Source organism: Sus scrofa, chromosome 8 (genome assembly GCF_000003025.6).
Source record: "Sus scrofa isolate TJ Tabasco breed Duroc chromosome 8, Sscrofa11.1, whole genome shotgun sequence".
NCBI lineage: Eukaryota > Metazoa > Chordata > Mammalia > Artiodactyla > Suidae > Sus > Sus scrofa.
Genome location: NC_010450.4, coordinates 131857557 through 131879678, shown reverse-complemented (window position 1 = coordinate 131879678; position 22122 = coordinate 131857557). Strand labels below are relative to the sequence as shown.

General features: G+C 46.2%; 1 protein-coding gene across 8 annotated transcripts in view; it reads left to right on the top strand.

Annotated features, from left to right (window-relative positions):
• The window catches only part of AFF1 (AF4/FMR2 family member 1), a 195996-nt gene that overhangs the window by 45136 nt on the left and 128738 nt on the right, over positions 1–22122 (top strand). For 3 of the 8 annotated variants that reach the window (XM_021101786.1, XM_021101785.1, XM_021101784.1), the window contains exon 1: positions 17311–19913. The exons of 4 other annotated variants lie outside the window; for them this stretch is intronic. In XM_021101786.1, coding sequence (XP_020957445.1) covers positions 19897–19913 — 17 coding nt within the window. In that variant the 5' untranslated portion in view covers positions 17311–19896. Of the gene's footprint in view, positions 1–17310; positions 19914–19942; positions 20135–22122 lie in introns of those variants that run through there. One more of the 8 variants, XM_021101790.1, reaches the window with a different exon arrangement.

The window sequence follows — 22122 nt, the reverse complement described above, 5'->3', positions numbered from 1 at the left end:
GACAAAATACCTTCTTGGACTCTTTGTTCTTAGACTGTTTTTTCTTGGACTCTCTCCTTAATCAGTCCGGTAGATTAAAGGTACCTAGCTACAGGTTTTTATTGCAGTAGTTTTAGGTTTTTGCTTGTATTTTCGTAATTGCAGTAGTTTTGTCTTTGCTTTTCTCATAGTAATTCTCTGGTACCTAGTGTATTCTACCACTTTTTTTTTTTTTTTTTTTTAAAGAAAAGGTAGGCTTGTTCTGCTCTGATCACTCATTACTCTTTGCTTAGGCCACATCTAAAGCTAGAAAACGCTCTTGTTTGGTCCAGTGAACTCCTGCTTATTGAAAGTTGCCTCTTGGCCTTGCTCAGTGGGTTTAAGATCCCACGTGGCTGTGCCTGTGGTGTAGGCTGGCAGCTGTAGCTCCAAACTGGACCCCTAGCCTGGGAACCTCCATATGCCACGGGTGTGGCCCTAAAAAGCCAAAAAAAAAAAAAAAGCCTCAGATGCTCTCAGCTCCAACATGTGAAGGCTACTTGGTGTCCCCTGAACACGTGATCCATGGCCTTCCCATATCGTCTGCCCGCCTCTGTTCGCACCAGGGGCAGGTCTGCTGCACCAAACCCGTCAAATGTATGCTGATTAGGTGAACTGATAGGCATAAAGCCTATATGTATGTGGGGGGGAGGGGGTGTGTATTTAAATTACTCAGATTTTAAGGAGTGTATTTAACAGTTCTCTTTTATCTTTGCGAGCAGTTTATTTGAAAACCCTTATTCTAAAATATCCAACCTGTCAAAGCGGTTGCATTTTCAAAATGTCCCTTTCGTATGAAAAGATGCTCAGTCATGCGTGCTAAGAGAGAGGCAAATGAAAACTCCGCTGCGCCCTCGTATCTGGTCTGTCAGGATGGGGAAAAGCGAAAGGTTGACAACATGTTTGGTTGATAAGACCGTGGGGGGAAAGTACTGTGCTCTTGCCCACAGCTGCTGGGGATGCAGACTGCAACAGTCTTGGGAGGCGCATTTGGCAGCAGGTAGCAAGGTTATGTTTGCAGTTTCCCTCTGATCTATAGCCGGCTCGCATCTAGGAATTTATCCTCAAGATACACTGGCCAAAATAAGGAAAAGATATCTGCAGGTTTATTCATTACAGACTCTATGTGATAGCGAGAGACTGGAAGTAATCCAGATGTCAACAAGGAGTTGGTTTGAGGAATTTTGGTCCTGCAGAACAGCAGAGCGCTATACAACTATAAAAAGGAATGGGGTCTCTCTTTTCTACTGCTGTGTGATCTTTAAGATAATTTAAAAAGTAAGATGCAGAAGAGTGTGTGTACTTTTGCTGCCTTTTACTTAGTAAAGGGGAAGAATACGAAAATATATATGTATTTCCTTATCTTAAAGAATTATAGAAGGATAGGAGTTCCTGCTGTGGTGCAGTGGGTTAGGGGTCTGGAAGGGTTGCAGCTGAGGCTTGGATTCCTGACCCAGGAACTTCCATAAGCCACAGGTGCACCAAAACAAAAACAAAAACAAACAAAAAACCCTAAAGAAGGATATACCCCAAACTGATAAAGGGACAAAAATAGGAGCCAGACTGTCCTGAAGGTACCTTGCTTTGTGACTCACTTTGGAGCAACTAAGTATTATACATACTTATAAAAGAAAATTAAATCAGAGTTGGGGCTGGGGAAATCTCTTAAAAATTGAAAGCATCGATGAAATATGAATTTAGCAGTTTCTCAAATTGGTGGTTTATGTTTACCGACGGGAATAGCCTAAATCCTTACTTTGCACAGTTCCAATACAGGCAAACTTCAGTTATCGTGGTTTAAATAACACCAGTCCTTCAAGACCGTGGTTCAAATTTCAGTTAGCACAGCAACTTCATAAAGTACAAACTTTGCTGCTAGCTCATTGCTCCACAAATCACTATATAAATAACAGATGGCATCATGATCAGTGACCAATCGTATCAGTTCTTTTAAGGCCGTTTGGAGCTCCGCCACCGACTTGCTCATTTAGGTCATGCAGAGATAGCAAAGTGTGTCACTGTGTTGCCTCCTTGTCTCCCGGTGACAAGCTCATGTGACATTGCACAAAAACAGATAATCGAAAGAGAATCGGCCAACAAAGACGAAAGTGCGGGAAAGAAACAGAAAGGGACGAGGCTGGAAGTGAAATTCCAATAGAGCATAAATGAAGTTACAGAAGAAAGAGCTGACTGTGGACATATATGTGCAGCAAGAAATTGCTGTGGCTGTGGTGTAGACAGGCGGCTACAGCTCTGATTCGACCCCTCGCCTAGGAACCTCCATATGGCACGGGTGCAACCCTAAAAGAAGACCCCTCCCCCCCCCAAAAAAAAAGAAATACACACCGGACTGAGAAACAGGTTACCAGACACTTCCTGCTTACTATTAGCAAAATCCATAATGTGAGACTTGGACAGAAAATCATCTTTTTCTGCCAACAAATCTTCAGGAAAAAAATATATAGTTATTAAAAGACCAAAGCGTCACACCAACCCTGTGATGAAAGGCTCCTGTTTGGGTCTGGGCACACCAGTTAAACTTGAAGACTAACTGGATATTTGCAACTATTAAAGGAAAATTTTATAAATCTCAGTATCCAAGGAGAAGGTTTTAGATAGGATAGTGGTATCGTGGTTGTGGTTTTTTGTTTTGTTTTCTTTTTTTAAATCTTCATCTTAAAGTCTCTTTAAACCTGGGAAACGCCGGACCTTGAATTTCTTACTTGTTATCAGTGCACCTCGGAGGCAGAAACTCCAGGGTTTGTGCCAAATGATCGAATGGACCCTGGGAAGCTGCTCTGTGCTTTTCTTCTGCTCATTTGCCTCCGCCCCAGCTGAGTCTGAACACAACAGTTCTGCACCTCGAGTCAGGGGTCTGCCAAGGGCTGGACAACAATTTATGGACCAGACTGCGTCGGGCTTGGCTGAGAGCCAGCCCCCTCTGTGGAAGCCCTCTCTCCTCAAGAGGGGGTAACTCCTACCCGCATGGGAATCAGAGGCAATAACCAGGGCAGAGCAGAAATGATTTACCACTTCTCTTTTTAAAAAATGTTTTGTTTTGTTTTGCTTTTTAGGGCCACACCCACGGCGTATGGAGGTTCCCAGGCTAGGGGTCGCATCGGAGCTGTACCTGCTGGCCTACACCACAGCCACAGCAATGCCAGATTATTAACCCACCGAATGAGGCCAGGGATCGAACCTGTGTCCTCATGGATGCTAGTCAGATTTGTTAACTGCTGAGTCGCAACGGGAAGTCCCTTAATTTTTTTATTAAAACAATTTTTTATTAAGGTACAGTTGATTTATAATGTTTTGTCAATTTCTGCTGTACAGCAAAGTGACCCAGTCTCATACACACACACACACACACACACACACACTCTTTTTCGCATATTATCTTCCATCATGTTCTAGCCCAAGAGATTGGATGTAGTTCCCTGTGCTAAGACTGCATAAGTTGGAGAAGACAGCAGGACCCCTTTGGGGCGGGGAGGCAGTGCACCCCTGCTTTGGTAATATCCAGAGAGCTGTGGTTAACTGTGGACACCTGAGAAGTCTGAAGAACACACAAACCCACAGGATCCATCTCCAGAGCGCTGTAGACCAGAGCTTGTGGATGCTACCATTTCTTGAAACCCCAGGCTCCCCTAGAGCCGTTCGAGACTGACCACAGAGAGGGTGCCAGCCCTGAGCAGCACTGCTAGCCGCCAGCGGTGAGGGCAGAGAGGGTAAGGAGGGGCTTCGCCGGAGATGTCTTGGGAACGTGCCATAGACGTCATCAAAGTGTGTTGGAAAACGGGGGCTTAAGTATTGCACGCGGGGAGTAAGAGGCTCTACGAAGATGGTATTTCCCACAGACTCGATCGAGCTCTGAGAATAAAGGTATGTGAGTGTTAGGAGAATTGTTTGAGCAGAAAATGTTTTTTGGCTTATTATTTTATTGTGGGCTCTCACCTATGATCCACTTATTCGAGGGTGTCACAAATTGACATCCTACATACGTGGCCCCTTGTAACTCGACATTTACTGCAGGGAGGGAGGACAGAGCAATGCTGTTAGCTGAAATTAGTGCAGCCAAGGCAGTTCTTTTTTTTTCTTCTTCTTCTTCTTTTTTCTTTTAGGGCCACACCCAGGGCATATGGGAGTTCCCAGGCTAGGGGTCGAATCCGAGCTGTAGCTGCAGGCCACAGCCACAGCCACAGCTATGCAGGATCCGAGCCACGTCTGCAACCTACACCACAGCTCATGGCAGCGGTGGATCCTTCACCCACTGAGCGAGGCCAGGGATCAAACCTGCATCCTCATGGTTCCTAGTCGAATTTGTTTCCCCTGCGCCATGATGGAAACTCCAGCCAGGGTAGTTCTTGTGCTAAAATCACTTTCTATTCTTAAAAGGATTGTTGCAGACGACACCATCCTCAGTAATTGTGTCACTGTTGCCCCCTAGACTCAATAACATTGCCTGCAGCTCTGCAGACTTTGTCCTGCCATCTTTTCTGAAGGATGAGAACTGCATCCTCAGTGTGACTTGTGAATCGCAAGGTGGCAGGCATTTGTGTTCACGGTACCTGAGATATCGGGTGAAAAGACAGGACTGGAGTTCCGTGTTTACTTCACATTGCTTTTTTTTATACCTGTATCTTTAGTCACTGAAAAATGGTAGGAGTTCCCATTGTGGCTCAGCAGGTTAAGAACTTGACATAAGGTCCATGAGGATGCGGGTTCGATCCCTGGCCCCGCTCAATAGGTTAAGGATCTGGCGTAACAGCAAGCTGCCGTGTAGGTTGCTGATTTGACTCCTAGCCCAGGAACTTCCATATGCTGTAGGTATGGCCCTAAAAGAAAAGAGAAAAGGGTAGACGCTCTGGCCCCAGGTATTGGATTTCAACCTCAAACACTCCTAAAGAAAACCAATCCAACTTGCTATGATAATAAATCATTTACCTTAGCTCAAAACTCACATCAGATTTGGGAGTGTTATGGAGTTCCCTTGGTGGTCTAGTGGTTAGGACGAGGTGCTTTCACTGCTGTGACCCGGGTTCGATTCCTGGTCTGGGAGCTGAGGTCCCACATCAGGCCACTGTACACCACAGCCAAAAATTAAAAAAATTTAAAACATAAAATCAAAATTTGGGAGTGTTGTGTTAGCAGGAAAAGTGATTTTCTAAAAGACTGTAAAAATAATCCTATGGCTGTTTCCTCAAGAGCGTAATGGTAGCTTCTCTGGACAGGCTGCCTGGCCTAGTGATTGAGAGTTAGGGTCCTAACTCAGTCCCACCTCTTACAGCTGCGTGACTTCGAGACTCTCACCCGACTTGCTGAGGTTCACTTTCCTTGTCTGTAAAGCAGGATGGTGATACTGCACTTGGCTTAACAGCGTGTGGTGGAAATTAACTTATCACCAGCAAAGCACTTAGAACAGAGTGAGACGTGTTGTGGCACTGGCAGTTCAGGTCACCAACAGAATTATTCCCAGGACTTTGCTTTCCATTGCAGCCTGGCTGTGATATCTAAGACTCTTACTAAATGTCTCAAATATTCGTACCGAGGGAGTAGTACCACATCTGGGGAAAGTCATCTTCCTGTGAATTTCCAAGTGGACGTGCAGGGCCAGTTGTTAAGCATTTTAAGGTACAAGGCCAGCGGCTTTGAGGTGTTCAGGCCCCTCCCAGCTTCCCAGATGTGAGGATTCTTGCCTCAGTCCCGCCTTTCTGAGAACGCAGGCAATACTGGAAACTAAAACTGCTGTCGTTCTCTTAAATGAATCCTTAAACGTAATGCTTAAAGTGAACCATTTAGGAGTCTCTTGTGGCTCAGTAGGTTAAGAACTTGACTAGTATCCCTGAGGATGCGGGTTCAATCGCTGGCCCCACTCAGTGGCTTAAGGATCCTACGTTGCTGTGGCTGTGGTGTAGACCACCGGCAGCTACAGCTCTGATTCGACCCCTAGCCTGGGAACCTCCATATGCCGCAGGTGCTGCCCTAAAAAAACCCCAAGCCAAACCAAAGCTAATTAGCTCAATAACTCATCACCCCCTGATTAGGAGATGGTTTAATTAATCAATTTTTATTTTTTACATTGGTGATACAGTTGCTCCTTGAACAACTGGGGTTTGGATGGCTCAGGCCCACTTATTTCCGGATTATTTATGGTAAATATGTACTACAGCACTGCACCATCCCAGGTCTGCTGAATCTGCGGGTGCAGAACCGCAAATACCGAGGAACCTCGGGTATGGAGGGCGGGCTGTGAGTGGGAGGTGCTATTTCTGCAAAGAGGGTTGGTACCTCTAACCCCCCAGTTGTTCAAGGGTCAGCTGTGTTTTCTGGACATTGGAAAATGGAGCAGCCCTTTCTTAGTTATAGTAAGTGCTTAGAAGACAAGGGTTTAAAAAAACAAACAAAAAACTTTCTTTTATATGACTGCACCGGACTTCGGACATGATATATGCTTAGTGAATGATCTGATTTCATTTTAGTTTCCCTGCTTTGCACATGACCTAGTAGGAGACAGAGCTCATGACAAATAGACTTCAAGTAAAACTCCTTCCAGTCCTCGTATGGAAAGTAAAATTGGCACCCCAAATTAGATTTTGAATTGTTTGGATTTAAACATTTGCTAAGAATAAAAAACAATACTTTTGGGACAGACCTGGGTATCACAATGTCAGTAGTTGACGTAACTCTTTTATGTTTGGGGAGATTGGATCTTAGTGTAACTTATAGGCTGCAATTTACTGATCATTGTGGCTTGTCTGTGTATATAATTTTTTTTTTTCCCCTCACAAAAGGAAAAAACAGCCCTGCGAAGAAAGACTAGGAGATATTCTCTTTCTTCCAGCTCTTAAATCTTTCCCTTTTCTCATATATATAATCAGGAAAATTTGAGGGTAGTTTGAAGGGATAGAAAAGCCTCCAACAACAGCCCCAAAGCATTGTCTATAGAGATGAAGGTTTTAGACTGAATAGCAGTCACTTGTCTTTGAGAGAATAAGCCGTTCTTTTTGTTGTTGTTGAGTTTTCCATATATTTATTATTTTATTTACAACTCTAATTGTAACAATTACTTTAAGGGAAATTTTATACCTTAATAAATACTTTAATAAAATAATAGTTTAAGTGAATATTAAATATTTTTAAGTATAGTTGATATACAATATTACATGTTACAGGTATATAATAAAATGATTCACAATTTTTAAAGGTTATACTCAAGTAGCCTTTGAATTTATAGTTATTATAAAATATTTGCTCTATTCCCTCTGTTTTACAATATATCCTTGTGGCTAATGAATTAGTTAGTTTGGGCCACGCCTGCAGCATATGGATGTTCCTGGACCAGAGATTTTTTTTTTCCTTTTCTAGGGCTGCTTCCTGCGGCATATGGAGGTTCCCAGGCTAGGAATCGAATTGGAGCTGTAGCCACTGGTCTATGCCAGAGCCACAGGAACACAGGATCCGAGCCGCGTCTGCGACCTACACCACAGCTCACTGCAACGCCGGATCCTTAACCCACTGAGCAAGGGCAGGGATCAAACCCGCAACCTCATGGTTCCTAGTCGGATTTGTTAACCACTGGGCCATGACGGGAACTCCCCTGGACCAGAGATTGAACCTGTGCCACTGTAGTGACCCACGCTGCTGCAGTGGCAATGCTGGGTCCTTGACCCACTGTGACACAAGGGAACTCCCCTTGTAGCTTATTTTATAATATTTTTTACCTTTTAATCCCCTACTCCTGTATTGCCCTTCCTCCCTTCCTTCTCCCCACTGATAACCACTAGTTTGTTCTCTATATCTGTGGGTCTGTTTTTTGTTATACTTACTAATTTGTTGTATTTTTTAGATTCCACATGTAAGTGATATCATACAGTATCTCTTTTCTCTATCTGACTGACTTCACTTAAAATAATGACCCCCAAAGTCCATCCATGTTTCTGCAAATGGCAAAATTTCATTCTTTTCATGGCTGAGTAATATTCCATTGTGTGTGTGTGTGTGTGTGTGTGTGTGTGTGTGTGTGTGCGCGCGCGCGCCCGTATGCGCACACGTGCACACACACACACACACACACACACACTACATCTTATCCATTCATCTGTTGATCTTGGTGATTGTAGATAATGCCAGGTTAAGCAATTCTTAAACATTCTATGTTTCATGAGGCAATATTTCTCAGACTTGAAGGCACATATGGATCACCTAGGAGTTTTGTTAAAATGCAGATTCTGACTTAGTAGATATAGAATGGAAACTAAGATTTCTTTTTTTTGGGGTCTTTTTTGCCATTTCTTGGGCCGCTCCTGTGGCACATGGAGGTTCCCAGGCTAGGGGTCGAATTGGAGCTGTAGCCACCGGCCTTCGCCAGAGCCACAACTACGTGGGATCCGAGCCACGTCTGCAACCTACACCACAGCTCACGGCAACGCCGGATCGTTAACCCGCTGAGCCAGGGCAGGGATCGAACCCGCAACCTCATGGTTCCTAGTCGGATTCGTTAACCACTGCGCCACGACGGGAACTCCAGCACCTAAGATTTTGCATTTCAAATAAGCATCCCATGCAGGATGGCTGCTGCAACTCTGGGGCCCTCACTTGGAAGAGCAGAGGTTCTCAACTTGGCTGTACATGAAACCACCTGAGGACATTTAAAAAATACTTGGGGAGTTCCCTTCGTGGCGCAGTGGTTAACGAATCCGACTAGGAACCATGAGGTTGCGGGTTCGGTCCCTGCCCTTGCTCAGTGGGTTAACGATCCGGCGTTGCCGTGAGCTGTGGTGTAGGTTGCAGACGTGGCTCGGATCCTGTGTTGCTGTGGCTGTGGTGTAGGCCAGTGGCTACAGCTCCGATTTGACCCCTAGCCTGGGAACCTCCATATGCGGCGGGAGCGGCCCAAAGAAATAGCAAAAAGACACACACACACACACACACACACACACACACAAAAAAAAACCATAAAAAATACTTGGTTCCACCTCCAGAGATGAATTGGCCTAGGGTGTGGCCTGAGTGTCAGGAATTTATAAATCTCCCCGAGTGAGTCTCGTCTCCCCTGTAGGTGGTAAACTGCTCAGGCTGAAGGATCTGAATTGTTTTCATTTGTTTACGTCCCAGGGGGAAGTACCTGTCTTCAAAATGATGTCCTCTGTGTGTGTTTTTAATATCGCTGTTACCTGTTTTCTCATGCTTCGAAAGAGTCCTTCTGCCATACAAACAGTTTGTTTTCCTGTTTTGAAATCAGTCAAACCACTTAGACTTCCTGATCAGCTTGAGCTACCTGGCGTTGGCAGAAGCTCCAGAAAAGCCCAAAGCAGAGTCCTTCACACTCTCCATGAGCAAATGTGTGATTTCCTTTGACGTTTTGAAAACGTTGAAAATAGTTCCCTGGTCTCCACTTGCTTCATTTGTAGACTCAGGTCAGAGTTGAGTGATTACGTGATGAGAGACTCATGATGCTGGTTTAGGGGCCGGTCTCCCCCTCGTTCACATGTAGGAGGCAATGCTGCCAACGCCATTCCAGCATATTCTTCACAGTTTTCTGTGTCAGCAGTTATCTATTAGCTGCTTTGTCTTCTGGCTGCCTTTCCCTTTAACAAGCACTGGCCGGCCATGGACGGAGCTGCCTTGGGCTGACAACAGACGTCCTGGGAGCTAGGCCCGCTCGGCTGTCCCATCCAGCCTCGTAACTGGCTAGGCAGTGAGGTCTAAGAGTTTGCGGTAGGTAAAAACTGTGCAGGTGCCACAGGAGGCTTCTGAGAGGAGCTGCCTAGGTTGGGATTTGAGCAGTGGTAGAGAATCTCCCGCAGAAGAGGGGAAGGGACCTTCCAACCCAGAGGAAATACTCTGTGCACTGGCGAAGTGTCTGCTCGGGGGGCGTGTGTGGGGATGGGGTGGAGAGAGGTTGGTGGATGAGAAAGCTGCTGCACTGGGGCCCAAATGGGAGGATGCCCCTGTAGGAAGTTTAACATTCAGCCTGGAGGCAAGTAATACACATTTCCTTTCCTTCCCTTCCCCTTCCGTCTCTTCCCCTCCCCTCCCTCTTCCCTGCCCTTCCTCCTTCTTGGTAAGAGACTAACATTTGAAGTTGTTTTAGGAATGACATATTCTGTCTTCTGACAGTGGAATTGAAGGCTGAGTGAGGGAAGAGACTTGGCAAGGGAGATAATTCCTCTTAAGCTATGGAAACAGCATGATGATGGATAAAGAAGAACCTGCACTAATGTTAGGTGTTCTAGAAAGAATGAAAGATTTTAGGGTTATTTTGAATTTCCAAGAGGATTTGGATGATGGGAGGAGAGTCAGCGAATTAGTGCAAAAATATTGACTCTAAATACAATTCGCTAAGTTCAGAAGAAGGAAGCATACGGTTGGCCCTGGAGCCGGTTGGCCCTGGAGCCGTGGTTTCTAAACTTTGGTGTGTAAAACAGAATCACCTGGAGGGCTTGTTGAACCTCTGTTGGACCACACCCACAGCTGGACCACACCCACAGCTGGACCACACCCACAGCGCTTCTGCTTCTGTAGGTTTGGGTGGGACCTGGAAGTTTGCAAAAGAATGCAGGACTGGAGCAAAGGGGGAACCCACCGAAACAAAGGGAAGACCACTAGCTAGCTGATAGGACTTAAACCCCACCACATCAATAATTAAAATAAATGACTAAATGTCTCAGTTACAAGGCGGAGAGATCCAGCAGACCCAACACAATCATCTGCGTCTAATAGATGCATTTAAAAATAAAAACGTGCATAGACATAGGGAAAGAGAATAATATAACGCCATCCAACAAGAAGCACAGGACAGCTGGACAGCTGCATTAGAATTGAAAGGGCAGAAGGAGAACCCATGGATAATGGCTGCAGGGAGCCCAGCGTTCGCCCTGTGGAGCTTGGACGTTCTAGCACTATCCCCGGCCAGCCGTGGAAGGAGCTACCTTGTGGTTACAACAGATGTCCCTGGAGATATGCAAAGAGGCCAGTGTAGGCAGAGAAGGCATTCTTGCAGGGGACACGATTAGGTGATCTTCGTCTCCTTTCTGGAGGTAAGATTTGGTCCTGGTTTACTTGCTGCAATAATTATGCATCATGACAATTGTAAACATTGTAAATGGCGGGTCAGTGCTCATTTTGTAATACTTGGAACGTTTTCAGATGCCCAGAACAGGTCCTTTGATCCTTCCATCTAGGAACGTCTATGACTGGCATTTTGGTGCAGAGGCCCAGTCCTCTCTTCCACACGCATATCCACTTCAGGGAGTTGCCCTTGTGGTCCAGAGGAAACGGATCTGACTAGGGTCCGTGAGGATGCATGTCTGATCCCTGAACTTGCTCAGAGGGTCAAGGAGCCGATGTGGCTGTGGCTGTGGTGTAGGCTGGAAGCTGTAGCTTTGATTTGACCCCTAGCCTGGGACCTTCCATATGCTGCACCTGTGGCCTAAAGAGCAAAAAAAAAAAAAAGCAAAAAAACCCTTCCACATATTTACTTCAATTTTGATGAAGTGTGTTCATAACAAATACACTGTAATAGCAACTTTTTTTTTTTTTTTTTTTTAAACCTTATACTGGAGTTCCCTTGTGGTGCAGTGGGTTAAGGATCCAGCATTGTCACTGCAGTGGCTTGGCCCGCTGCTGTAGGGAGGGTCAGTCCCTGGCTTAAGGACTTCCCCATGCTATGGGCATGGCCAAAAAAAAAAAAAAAAACCCAAAAAACGAAAAGTTAATTGCCAATCATTACAGTTAAAACACATTATAAAGATAATGAATTTTTTTAGTTTTGTTACCACATCCCTCCTGATCTGCTAATTGGAAGTGCTCTCTGAATTCTGCCTTTATTCCCAAGAACGGAACCAGCTAACCTCTGCCCCCACCCCCACGGCATCCTTTCTTTGGGGAAGGTGACATAGTCCCCTCCCTCTGGAGCAAAACTGCCCTTTGTGGACAGAAGGAGCAGCTTAGGTTGAATGATGCATGCCTCTTGGCATCTCTAGGGTGACACTTTTCACTAAGTGAATGATCCACGGGGGCAGCCTCCTAAGTACCTTTTTAATACCCAAGAAAGTGTTTCTGGGCAGCTAGAAAGAATGGACTTGGAGCTGTAGGGAGAGGTTTGGGGTGGAGTTATACTTTTGGAGGGTCACCCATGCTGTTGTCCAAGGCAGCACCTCGTAGACTGAGAGATAAGGGACATTTTCTAGCATCTCATATTGGATGCTGAATGTGGGAGCAGGAAGAAGTAGAAAACACAGCGAGTCACCCCCAAAATGAGAGGTATCTTGGAAGCCCATAGAGGAGAGAGCTTCCAAGGAGCAGATCGTTCTTGGTTTAGGAAGCTTAGCTGTGATAGCAGGAGGGTGGGCAGTAGTTTTAGGAGAGATAAGAGTGAAAAGTGGGAGAAATGGCTGATTCTAGAACTGGGGTAAAGGAAATAGGAGGTGAGGGGGAAAAACTGTAATTGTAATGTATACATGTAAGGATAACCTGACCCCCTTGCTGTACAGTGGGAAAATAAAAAAAATAAAAAAAAGAAAATAGGAGGTGAGCCCAGAACATCTTCTAGTACCAGAAAGTAAGGAAGTGCTCAAAAGACAAAGGGGGGAAAAAAAAAGGGACGAGAAGGTAACAGGGAAGAGCCCCCGGTGTCCAGGGCTGGAGCAATTTGAGCAGTGAAAGAAATCGAATGGTATTGGATTATAGCCCAAAAGATAAATAGCTGTGAATGTTTGCCATGCTGATATAAATAAATGATCAAATACATTAATGAATGGAGAAGCAATGGAGAATTTCTTACAGAAGGATTCCAGATGCTCTGTTATAGATACTACCACCCCCCAGGAGGTGGAATATTAATTCCTTCCTTGCCTTGAAGGGAAAAACATTAGACAAACCCGGATGGGGGGATATTGGCCAGAAGTCCTCAAAACTGTCAAGATTATAAAAAACCAGGAAAGACTGAGAAACTGTCACACAATGTCATGTGTGATACTCTGGATTGGAGCAGAAAGAGAACATTCATGGAAATTAAGATAAGTCTAGAGTCTAGTTCTTGGTAATATTCTTTTTTTTTTTTTTTTTTTTTTTTGTCTTTTTAGGGCCGCACCCACGACATATGGAGGTTCCCAGGCTAGGGGTCGAATTGGATCTGTAGGCATGGGCCTACACCAGAGCCACAGCAACGCCAGATCCGAGCTGCATCTTCAGCCTACACCACAGCTCACGGCAACGCCGGATCCTTAACCCACTGAGTGAGGCCAGGGACCGAACCCGCAACCTCATGGTTCCTAGTCGGATTCGTTAACTACTGAGCCACGACAGGAACTCCAGTTCATGGTAATATTCTAATGTGTCCCGGTTTTGACAAATGACAAGTAGTACTCTAAGGTGTGAACATGGGGAGACTGGCTAGGGAGGTATGTGAGAATTCTTTGCAACTTTTCTGTACATCTAAAATCATTCCAGAAGTTCCTGCTGTGATGTCCAGCCGCTTAAGGATCTGGCACTGTCTCTGCAGCAGCTCAGGTGGCCTCTGAGGTGCGGGTTTGATCCCAGGCCCAGTGCTGTGGTGTAGGAGCAGCTGTGGCTCAGATTCTATCCCTGGCCTAGGAACTTCCCTATGCCTCTGAGTGTGGCCAAAAATAAATAAAAAGGACTATTTAAAAAAGAAGTGTGTTTGTTACCGAATTCTTGTGGTGTGACCCCCCCCTCAGGGTGAGGCCAAACAAAGTTGGAGTTTAGAGGAGAGAAAGGTTTATCAAAGGGCAGAGCTGGGAGAATGGGTGGCTCCTGCTCAAAAAACCCGGAAACTCCCTGAAGGGTTTCAGCAAAGCCTTTTTAAAGGGCAGGTGAGGGAGGGGCGTCCCAGGGCGTGTGATCAGCTCGTGCGCAGGTCTCTGGTTGATGCGAAGGTCTCTGGTTGATGGCGAGGTAACAGGCCAGTGTCACGGGGGTTCGCACTATCTTCAGGAGCCCCTAGGGTCTGGTCATCAAGTAGTTAATTTCTTCCATTTGGTGGAGGGTTTTAGCAGCTGCAAAACATCTTAGGAAATATGCGTCAGATACTATTATCTAGGTACTCCAGAGAGGAGCTAAAGCAGAGGCTTCGGGGGAAGAGTCTGTCCTGGGAAGGTCCCATAGCATCCTGCTCGTTCACCTGTTGGGCAAACTTGAATTTGTCAATAGGCCGAGAAGAAGTCTCTGGTCTGGTTGGGCAGGGGTATTGGGAGGGGGAGGAAGGATGTTTTATTGATGACAAAGAGAAGATATGAGAAAAAGACCTTGGGTGAAGGAAGAGATGACGTCAGGCAGTATAGTCTTAAAGATTGTTGCTCGTTGCGTGGGGTGAACAACCCCAAGGCTGTCTCCTCAAAGCTCAGTCACAGCAGAGAAAGTTTCCAACTCCGTTTCCTAATCCTAACACAGCCGGATTGGTGAGGCAGGGTCTTGCTCCGGGCGGGTTGGCTGGATGTCTGTAACAGGCACCCAGGAGCGATGCTTGATTGGCGCTCAGGGACTGTCCTACGCAGAACCTAGAACCAGAACCTAGAACCGTTCCTTTGGGACCTCAGAGGTATTTGCACCCTGGAGCGAATTACATTTGCAAGATTGATTTGGGATGGATGAGGGGCCTGCTTTTCTCCTTCCTGTAGGGAAGGGCAAGGGGCACGTGGGAGGAGGTAGGAGGAAAGCCTGCGCTCTGGATTCGGGAAAGAAGCGAAGGGCCTTTGGGAATGAAGGACCTGGAAATCAATTCTGCGAACCTTTGACGGCATCCCTCTTGAGGACATCCATGCACCCCCACTTCGAAGATCATGGTAGAGGACCGGAAAAGTACGGAGTAAATCTGGGGAAGAAGGGGACTTTCTCAGAACCAGCAAGGTGGGCGCTGCTTTGTGTTGCGGTCACAGCCGAGGGGGGAGGCAGTTGTTTCCAGCGCTGCTTATTTTCCGGTTCGCCCTGGTATCTCTGCCCACCCAGGGTGGTGATGCTCATCCTCTTTCTCCTCCTTTGTTCTCGTATCTGATTTGTTCGAGGCCATCCCCTGGCACCTTGAGCCCCCCTCTTTTGGCAAAGTGATCTCTGCAGTGTCCTCCTTAACCAATGTCGCGTTGAAATGAAGTGAAAATTCTTACACTTAACCTATGTAACTTTAAGACCAAAAACGCCGTTAAAGGGTAGAATTGGGAATTCTTTTATGGTGCAGTGGGTTGAGGATCTGTCATGGTTGCTGCTGTGGTGCAGATTAGATCCCTGGCCCAGGAACTTCTGCATGCCATGCGGGGGGAGGCAAAAAAAAAAAAAAAGTGTGTGTAGAAAATCAGAATCATTGAATGACTATTGTGGAGTAAATGCACACATTGAATGATTATTTAACAGTTCTGATTAAGGGAACTTGTTAAATTTTTTTTTTTTTGACTTAAGGTATGTTAGAAAGATTTTGTCCTCTATTTCTTAAATTAAAATTTCGTTGGGAGTTCCTGTTGTGGCCTTGCTCAATGGATTAAGGATCTGGCATTTCTGCGAGCTTCGTTGTAGGTCAAATTCGGATCTGCTGTGGCAGAGGTGTGCAGGTGCAGCTTTGATTCGACCCCAAGCCTGGGAACTTCCATATAACTCGGGTGCAGCCCTAAATATAAAAAAAAATTGGAGTTCCCACTATAGCACAATGGGTTAAGAATCAGACTGCATCGGCCTAGGTTGCTGCAGAGGCAGGTGTTCCATGCCCAGCCCTGCGCCGGGGTTAAAGGATCCAGTGTTGCTAGAGCTATGGCTTGGAGTCAGATCTTGGGCTGGGAACTTCCCTATGCTGAGGGTGTGGCCATTAAAAAAAAAATTGTTTAAAAAAAATATAAACTTTTTTTTTTTGTCTTTTCTAGGGCCACACCTGCGGCACATGGAGGTTTCTAGGCTAGGGGTCAAATTGGAGCCACAGCCGCTGGCCTACATCGCAGCCATAGCAGCTGTGGTGCAAGTTAGATCCCTGGCCCAGGAACTGCTGCATCTGCGACCTACATCACAGCTCATGGCAGCTCCTGATCCTTAACCCACCGAGCGAGGCCAGGGGTCACATCTTCACAGACACTATGTCAGGATGCATGGTCTAGGAGTTCCTGTCATGGCGCAGCGCAAACGAAGCTGACTAGGAACCGTAAGGTTGGAGGTTCAATCCCCGGCCTTGCTCAGTGAGCTGAGGATCCGGTGTTGCCGTGAGCTGTGCTGTAGGTCGAAGATGAGGCTCAGATCCCGAGTTGCTGTGGCTGTGGTGTAGGCTGGCAGCTGTAGGTCCGATTCAACCCCTAGCCTGGGAACCTCCCTATGCCCAGGTTTTGGACCTAAAAAGCAAAAGTAAGTAAGTAAATAAATAAGCATGGTCTAGGTAAGTGGTTCACACATATAAGCAGACAAGAATTTGCTGGACAATTTGTTGAAATGCGTATACCTGAGACCTCACCCCATAAGGATTCTGGTTCACTAGTTCTGGAGTCTGTGTTTTTAACACAGGCCACAAGCGCTTTTTTTTTTAATTTTCATGGCTGCTCCCATGGCATATGGAACTTCCCAGGCTAGGGTTGGAATCTGAGCCTCAGCTGTGGCAACTCTGGATCCTTGAAGCCACTGTGCCAGCCAGGGATTGAACCTGTACCTCAGCAGAAACCCTAGCCACTGCAGTTGGGTTCTTAACCCACTGTGCCACAGCAGGAACTCCTGCCACAGGTGCTTTTGACAGGGTACCAAAGCTGATCTAGGTGTTGAGAGGTTACATGGGAACAGCTATAATATCATGTTACCTTTAGTATAAGAGAAGCCATGATGATTGCAGAGCGATGAGGGAGATTGTGGAAATATCGCCAAATAACGCTGGAGTAATTTTGCACCCTCAAATTACTGAGGACCCCAAAGACTTTTGTGTATGTGTGTTCTATCTATTGATGCTTGGCTGTATTAAAAATTAAAATTGGGAGTTCCCCTCATGGCTCAGTGGTTAACGAATCTGATGAGGAACCATGGGGTTGCGGGTTCGATCCCTGGCCTCACTCAGTGGGTTAAGGATCCGGCGTTGTTGTGAGCTGTGATGTAGGTCTCAGACGTGGCTCTGATCCCGAGTTTCTGTGCCCTGGCGTAGGCTGGCGGATACAGCTCCAGTTGGACCCCCGAGCCTAGGAACCTCCATATGCTGTGGGTGTGGCCCTAGAAAAGACAAAAAAAGACCAAAAAAAAAAAATTTAAATTAAAATTGAGTTCCTTAGTGGGTTAAGGATCTGGTGTTGTTACTCCTATGGCGCAGGTTTGATCCCTGGCCTAGGAACTTCTGCATGCCTCAGGACATGGGCAAAAAGGGGAAAAAAAAATCGAGGTATTTAAAATGTTAAATTCTTTAAAATAACGGTAAACCCATTACCTGTTAAGTAACATTTTTATTTTGCAAAAAACTATTTCCAAAACAAAAAATTTAGTAAGAGGAGTGGCATTATTTTACTTATGCAAATCTCTTGACTGTCTAACTTAATAGAAGACAGCTGGATTCTCATAGCTGCATCTAGAGTCAATCTGTTGCAAAGTTATTTTGGTTGAAATCTATGAAGAAGATCCGGCCGCGCACAAAAAAGGGAGGAGTATTTTCATACCCCTTTTGGACCTTATATCAAAACTCTCTAAGCATCGTTTCTTAAAGGCTAGTTGCAATGTGGAATCGGAAATCATATCATTTTTTTCCCTTTGATGTGTTAAAATCCATTGGCCTGTCCTGCACTTGCAATGGACCTTTTACCCATGTGTGGATTTGCACTACTTAGAAAATACTGGTCAGTAAGTGATGCAGATCTGCTAAAGTCACACTCTTTCTGATTATTCTTACCTCATCGGGAAAAGTATTGGGAAACTGTCAAGCTTAGAGTGGCAGATGTCAAGTTTTCCACAATGCTTGAAAGCTCAAATTTTATCATTGTCAAGAAATACCGTCAGTTATTTTCCTTGAAGAAACAGACTCACTTTGTTCATTTTTGAAAAAATGACTGCCAAATACCCAAGTCAGAATAACCACAGTTTGTCAATTGTTCTTTCAAGTAGAAATGGTAGTCCATGAAAAAACAGCTAGTTCAGCTTGCAGCTCAGTTACACAAGTGCTTTTCTTCTAGACAGCCTCACGGTACAGAAGCCCCCTGCTTCGTATGTACTTCCCAGCTTGTCACAAAGAACCTCGAAATGACCTGTACTCAAGGGTCAGGATTGAATAAAAGTAATTCCTTCTGCTGGCTTCCTTAGGGATATTCATAAAGGAAACTGACTTTTGTAAACTGCTAATGTGTGGTGAAGAGCCACCGCCTGGATGAGTGCTAAGGCGCCAGCCGTTTCCCCGCCATTCCTCTTGCACCATCAGTGCAAATGTCAGCACAGTGAAAAAGACAAATAATGTCTTTGTATTATCCTCAAAATAGTTTTGACCTCTGAGAAGGTCTTGGGAACCCCCAGGAGTCCAGACATCACACTTTGAGAACCACTCACGGAGGGACTTTGGGCCTCCTTTCTCATTCCTCACCCTTCACCTGACCCTGCTTTGCAGTTTTCCTCCAGACGTCAACTTGCCAGTATCCATGGCTTCTTAGTCATACAGTCTGGAGTAGCTCTCTGTGAGATGGTGACACTGTCATGAGTCTAGGTAGAATGGGGAGTCCACAGGGCAGGCATTCACTCAGCATTCAGCTAAGAGTTTCCAGCTCCTGCAGTCCCCACGAGATGCTGAAGCCCAACCTCCCTCCTGCCCAACGACGTTTTTTTTCCTGCTTAGCTTAGGGCACAGTTTAAATTTAAATGTCTTCCCAGGTCCTCTTAGGAAGACACGATTTCGTTTATACTTGTAGTGGTTAACATACTGTTGCTTTGCATGCTCAGTCATTTTCTAAAAATCAGTCAGTTCCTTAATTCCTTCTTCAAGTACCAAATGAGTTGCCGTTTCCTTTGTAATCCGCATGTTGTCCAATAAAAGAGAGGGCGTTTTGTAAATATTTGTTTCAGTGTAACGAAATCAAAACTGAAAGCCAGCCGAGTCAAACAAGTGTGCGTTAGTTGTACATTTCCTGACTGCAGGCGTTGGAACGATCACAAGTAGCGAACGTGGTTCACTGCTATGCTTTTTTACTCCTTGTTCACTGCAGCCTCTTGAGGCCCAATAGTCCACAGATGCTCAAATGAGGGCTGGAGTTCTGAGCGCCCGGGTACTGCGTGTTCTGGCGGTGTGTGTTTGCACATTGTTAAAACCTGGCAAGAGAGCGGTAGCCAGGACCCTGCAGGCGGGGCCCAGCAGCCACCGAGCCAGCTGGGCTCCGTCGGCGCTCGGGCTCGGCACCCCCGCCCGGCGCAGCCTCGGGCCCGGCCGGCGGAGCGCCGTGCCCTTTTAAGGAGGCGGACCGTACCACCAGAACTTTGTTGACGGGGGTGTTCAGGCGAACTCGGACAACTTCAAGTGAGCCAAAGGCGGTCTCCTTTCCCTTCGAGCGCGGGTCCGAGGTCTAGTGCGGCTCGGCGGGGGCAGCGCGCGGGTGGGCGTAGCGCGCAGAGCCCTGCGGTTTCCCTTCTCTGGACTCGCCCGGCAGGGTCTCACTTGCTCCGAATTCGGACGCGACGCTCCCCGGCCCCGTCCGGAGGGTAGTTCGCCCGCAGAGGCCCCAGTGCCCGGATGTCCATCAGGATTAGCGCGAGCCAATACCGTCGGAGCCCGAGGCTGCGCTGAGGACGCCCGGGCTCGGGAGCAGGTAGTCCCGTAACATCGGGGAGTCGCGCTGGGGAATCGTCCCCGCCCGGCCCCGGCAAATGCTGAGCGCGGCGCTGGCAGAAGGGCCGCGGCTTGAAGGCTCTGATGGACAGGAGACCTTGAGCTCTATAAATTGAATTATGGCAGCCCAGTCAAGGTAAGGCAGCGACCGAGAGAAACTTTGAAAATGCGTTATGGCTGGGGGCATTGAAGGTTGCAGGGGAAGGGTTGGGGTGCTGCGAAGACGGGCAGGAAGCAGCTTTGTCATTGCTTTCTCATCATTTCTGATGCCGTGGTTCATTATGTCAGCTGAAAAACAGTTTGGAGCACGTACTGGGCAATTGCAGGCGAGGAGAGGGATCGAGTTAAAGTTAAGATGTAAGTTACATTTCTCTTCTCTTCCCCAGACAATTATTTCCAGAGAAATCAAGTTGATTTAACTTGTCTGTCTTTGCCCAAATTGTCGTTTAGTTTCTTTGTGCACTTCCCTTTGGTTGTCCTGGAAAAAACAATTTTTTTTTTCTTCTTTCTGCTAATGCCTTCGGCAGAATTTTAGAAATCACTTAATGTGAAACAGTTCGCCTTGGGGGAGGTGGTTGAAGAATTGCCTGGTGAGTGACTTGAAATTTTACTGCCAAAATGTACGATTGCACATAAAACGGCACAGCTTGCGTGAATCTGCTGAGTAGGCAAAGACCAGGAATGTCCCGGGGTTGGTGAAGGAGAGAGGATAATGAGCTGCAGTTGCTGTCAGAGGAACGCTAATCTTAAAACCTCCAGCCCCGACTTTCCGTGGTGTGTTCCTTTTTTTTGTTAATGAGCGTTTGAGTGATGACAAGGCATTAGGGAGTATTAGGAGGTTCAGACTGTTGTGTGTGATTTCATTTTAGTTGCGACAGTAGTTGGTGTAAGGGACGCTTAGGACTTAGGTATACATTCTTTTTTATCTTTCAGTTTTGCTAGAAAGCACTTTGGGTGTCCCAGGTAAAATGATAGGAGCGCTCCTCAAGTTGCTTTTTGATCTAATACCGTGATTTAGGGGGAACTCTTACAAGGCTGAACATGTTTCCGGTCTGAAGACCCAGATGGATCACTCAAAGAAATAGATGCTTTAATGTTGAAGTTTGGGCTGGATGAGACCTTGAAATTTTTTCTTAAGAGATCAGACTTTCTGGGAAGAAAAAGAACTTCTCTCTCTAGAGCACCTCCTGTGTGGTTTGTGGATAAATCCTCTCCACTGAGCGATTTATCCCCCGTCCCACTTTCTTTACTGGTTGTTTTAAGAAAGAGGTGCTTAACTTGGGGGCCACGTAGTAGGAGTACTTGGTTGAGAAACAAAAATCGTATCTTTATTTTTGCTAACCTTTACTGAAAATTATCAGCTGTCAAAAGAGTCCGTGGTATCAAAACCTTAGATTAAGACACTGTCGTCTAAGAAGTTAAAGGAATACTATCCAGTGGAGCTCAGTATAAAGCTGGGATTTGAACTCAGGTGTGAGTGAGTGATTTCAATGCCTGTGCCCTTAAACTAATTAAGAATAAGATGAGGTAATAGCTAAATTGGACACTGCTGTGTGCCAGGCACAGTGGCTGTAATTGGATTACCTCTTGGGCTATTATTAGTCATTAAGTAGGTAAGTACTTTTATTTTTCACTTTTGTTAAGGAAACTGAGGCTCCGTCAGCCTGTGCCCTGCTTGAAGTCGCACAGGTAGAGCAGAGCCTGACTGCTGAGCTGCTCTGCGGCACTTCCTTACTCCCAGGCCGCCTCATGAATGCTGAGACGAGGTGTTAAAAGGGAGCTGCAAAGCCTCAGTGCACAAAAGCAATTTCTGCTAAAACTACTTTTCTGTGAGATGTAAAAATCCGAGTGAACAGTATGGTACTTCAGTTTGCTAGTAATTGAAATAGGAGGAGCGTCCACAGCCCGCTCTTCTACCCGGCCCTTGGATGTGCCCTTGAACTCGGAACAAAGCTGCCGAGGCCGGGGTGTCTGTTGTTTTCGTGGTCCGCATTCTGGGAGTGTATCTCACAAGTGGTAGATGCCCATTTTCTTCTGTTAGAGCTGGAATGTGGTCTAAGGTCCCTCAGACATTGTGTTGCTGGGAGAATAGGTAATCTTTGAGATCCAGAGGGAGAATCCATGGAGAAGATTGCAGGTACTTTTGGATTTCAGGGAAACCCCAAAGCTGGACCACGTTGCCCGAGTAGCGCTAAGAGAAAGGCAACCATCACCTGCCATGTAAAATCTGGGGTGGTAAAATCTTGCCCATGTGCCGCTCGCAGCATCTGTTTGCTCTTGAAACAATTAATTGAGGTTGTGGGACTCTAACTGTTCATTGCTCAGTGTGTTCTAGCCACAGCAAT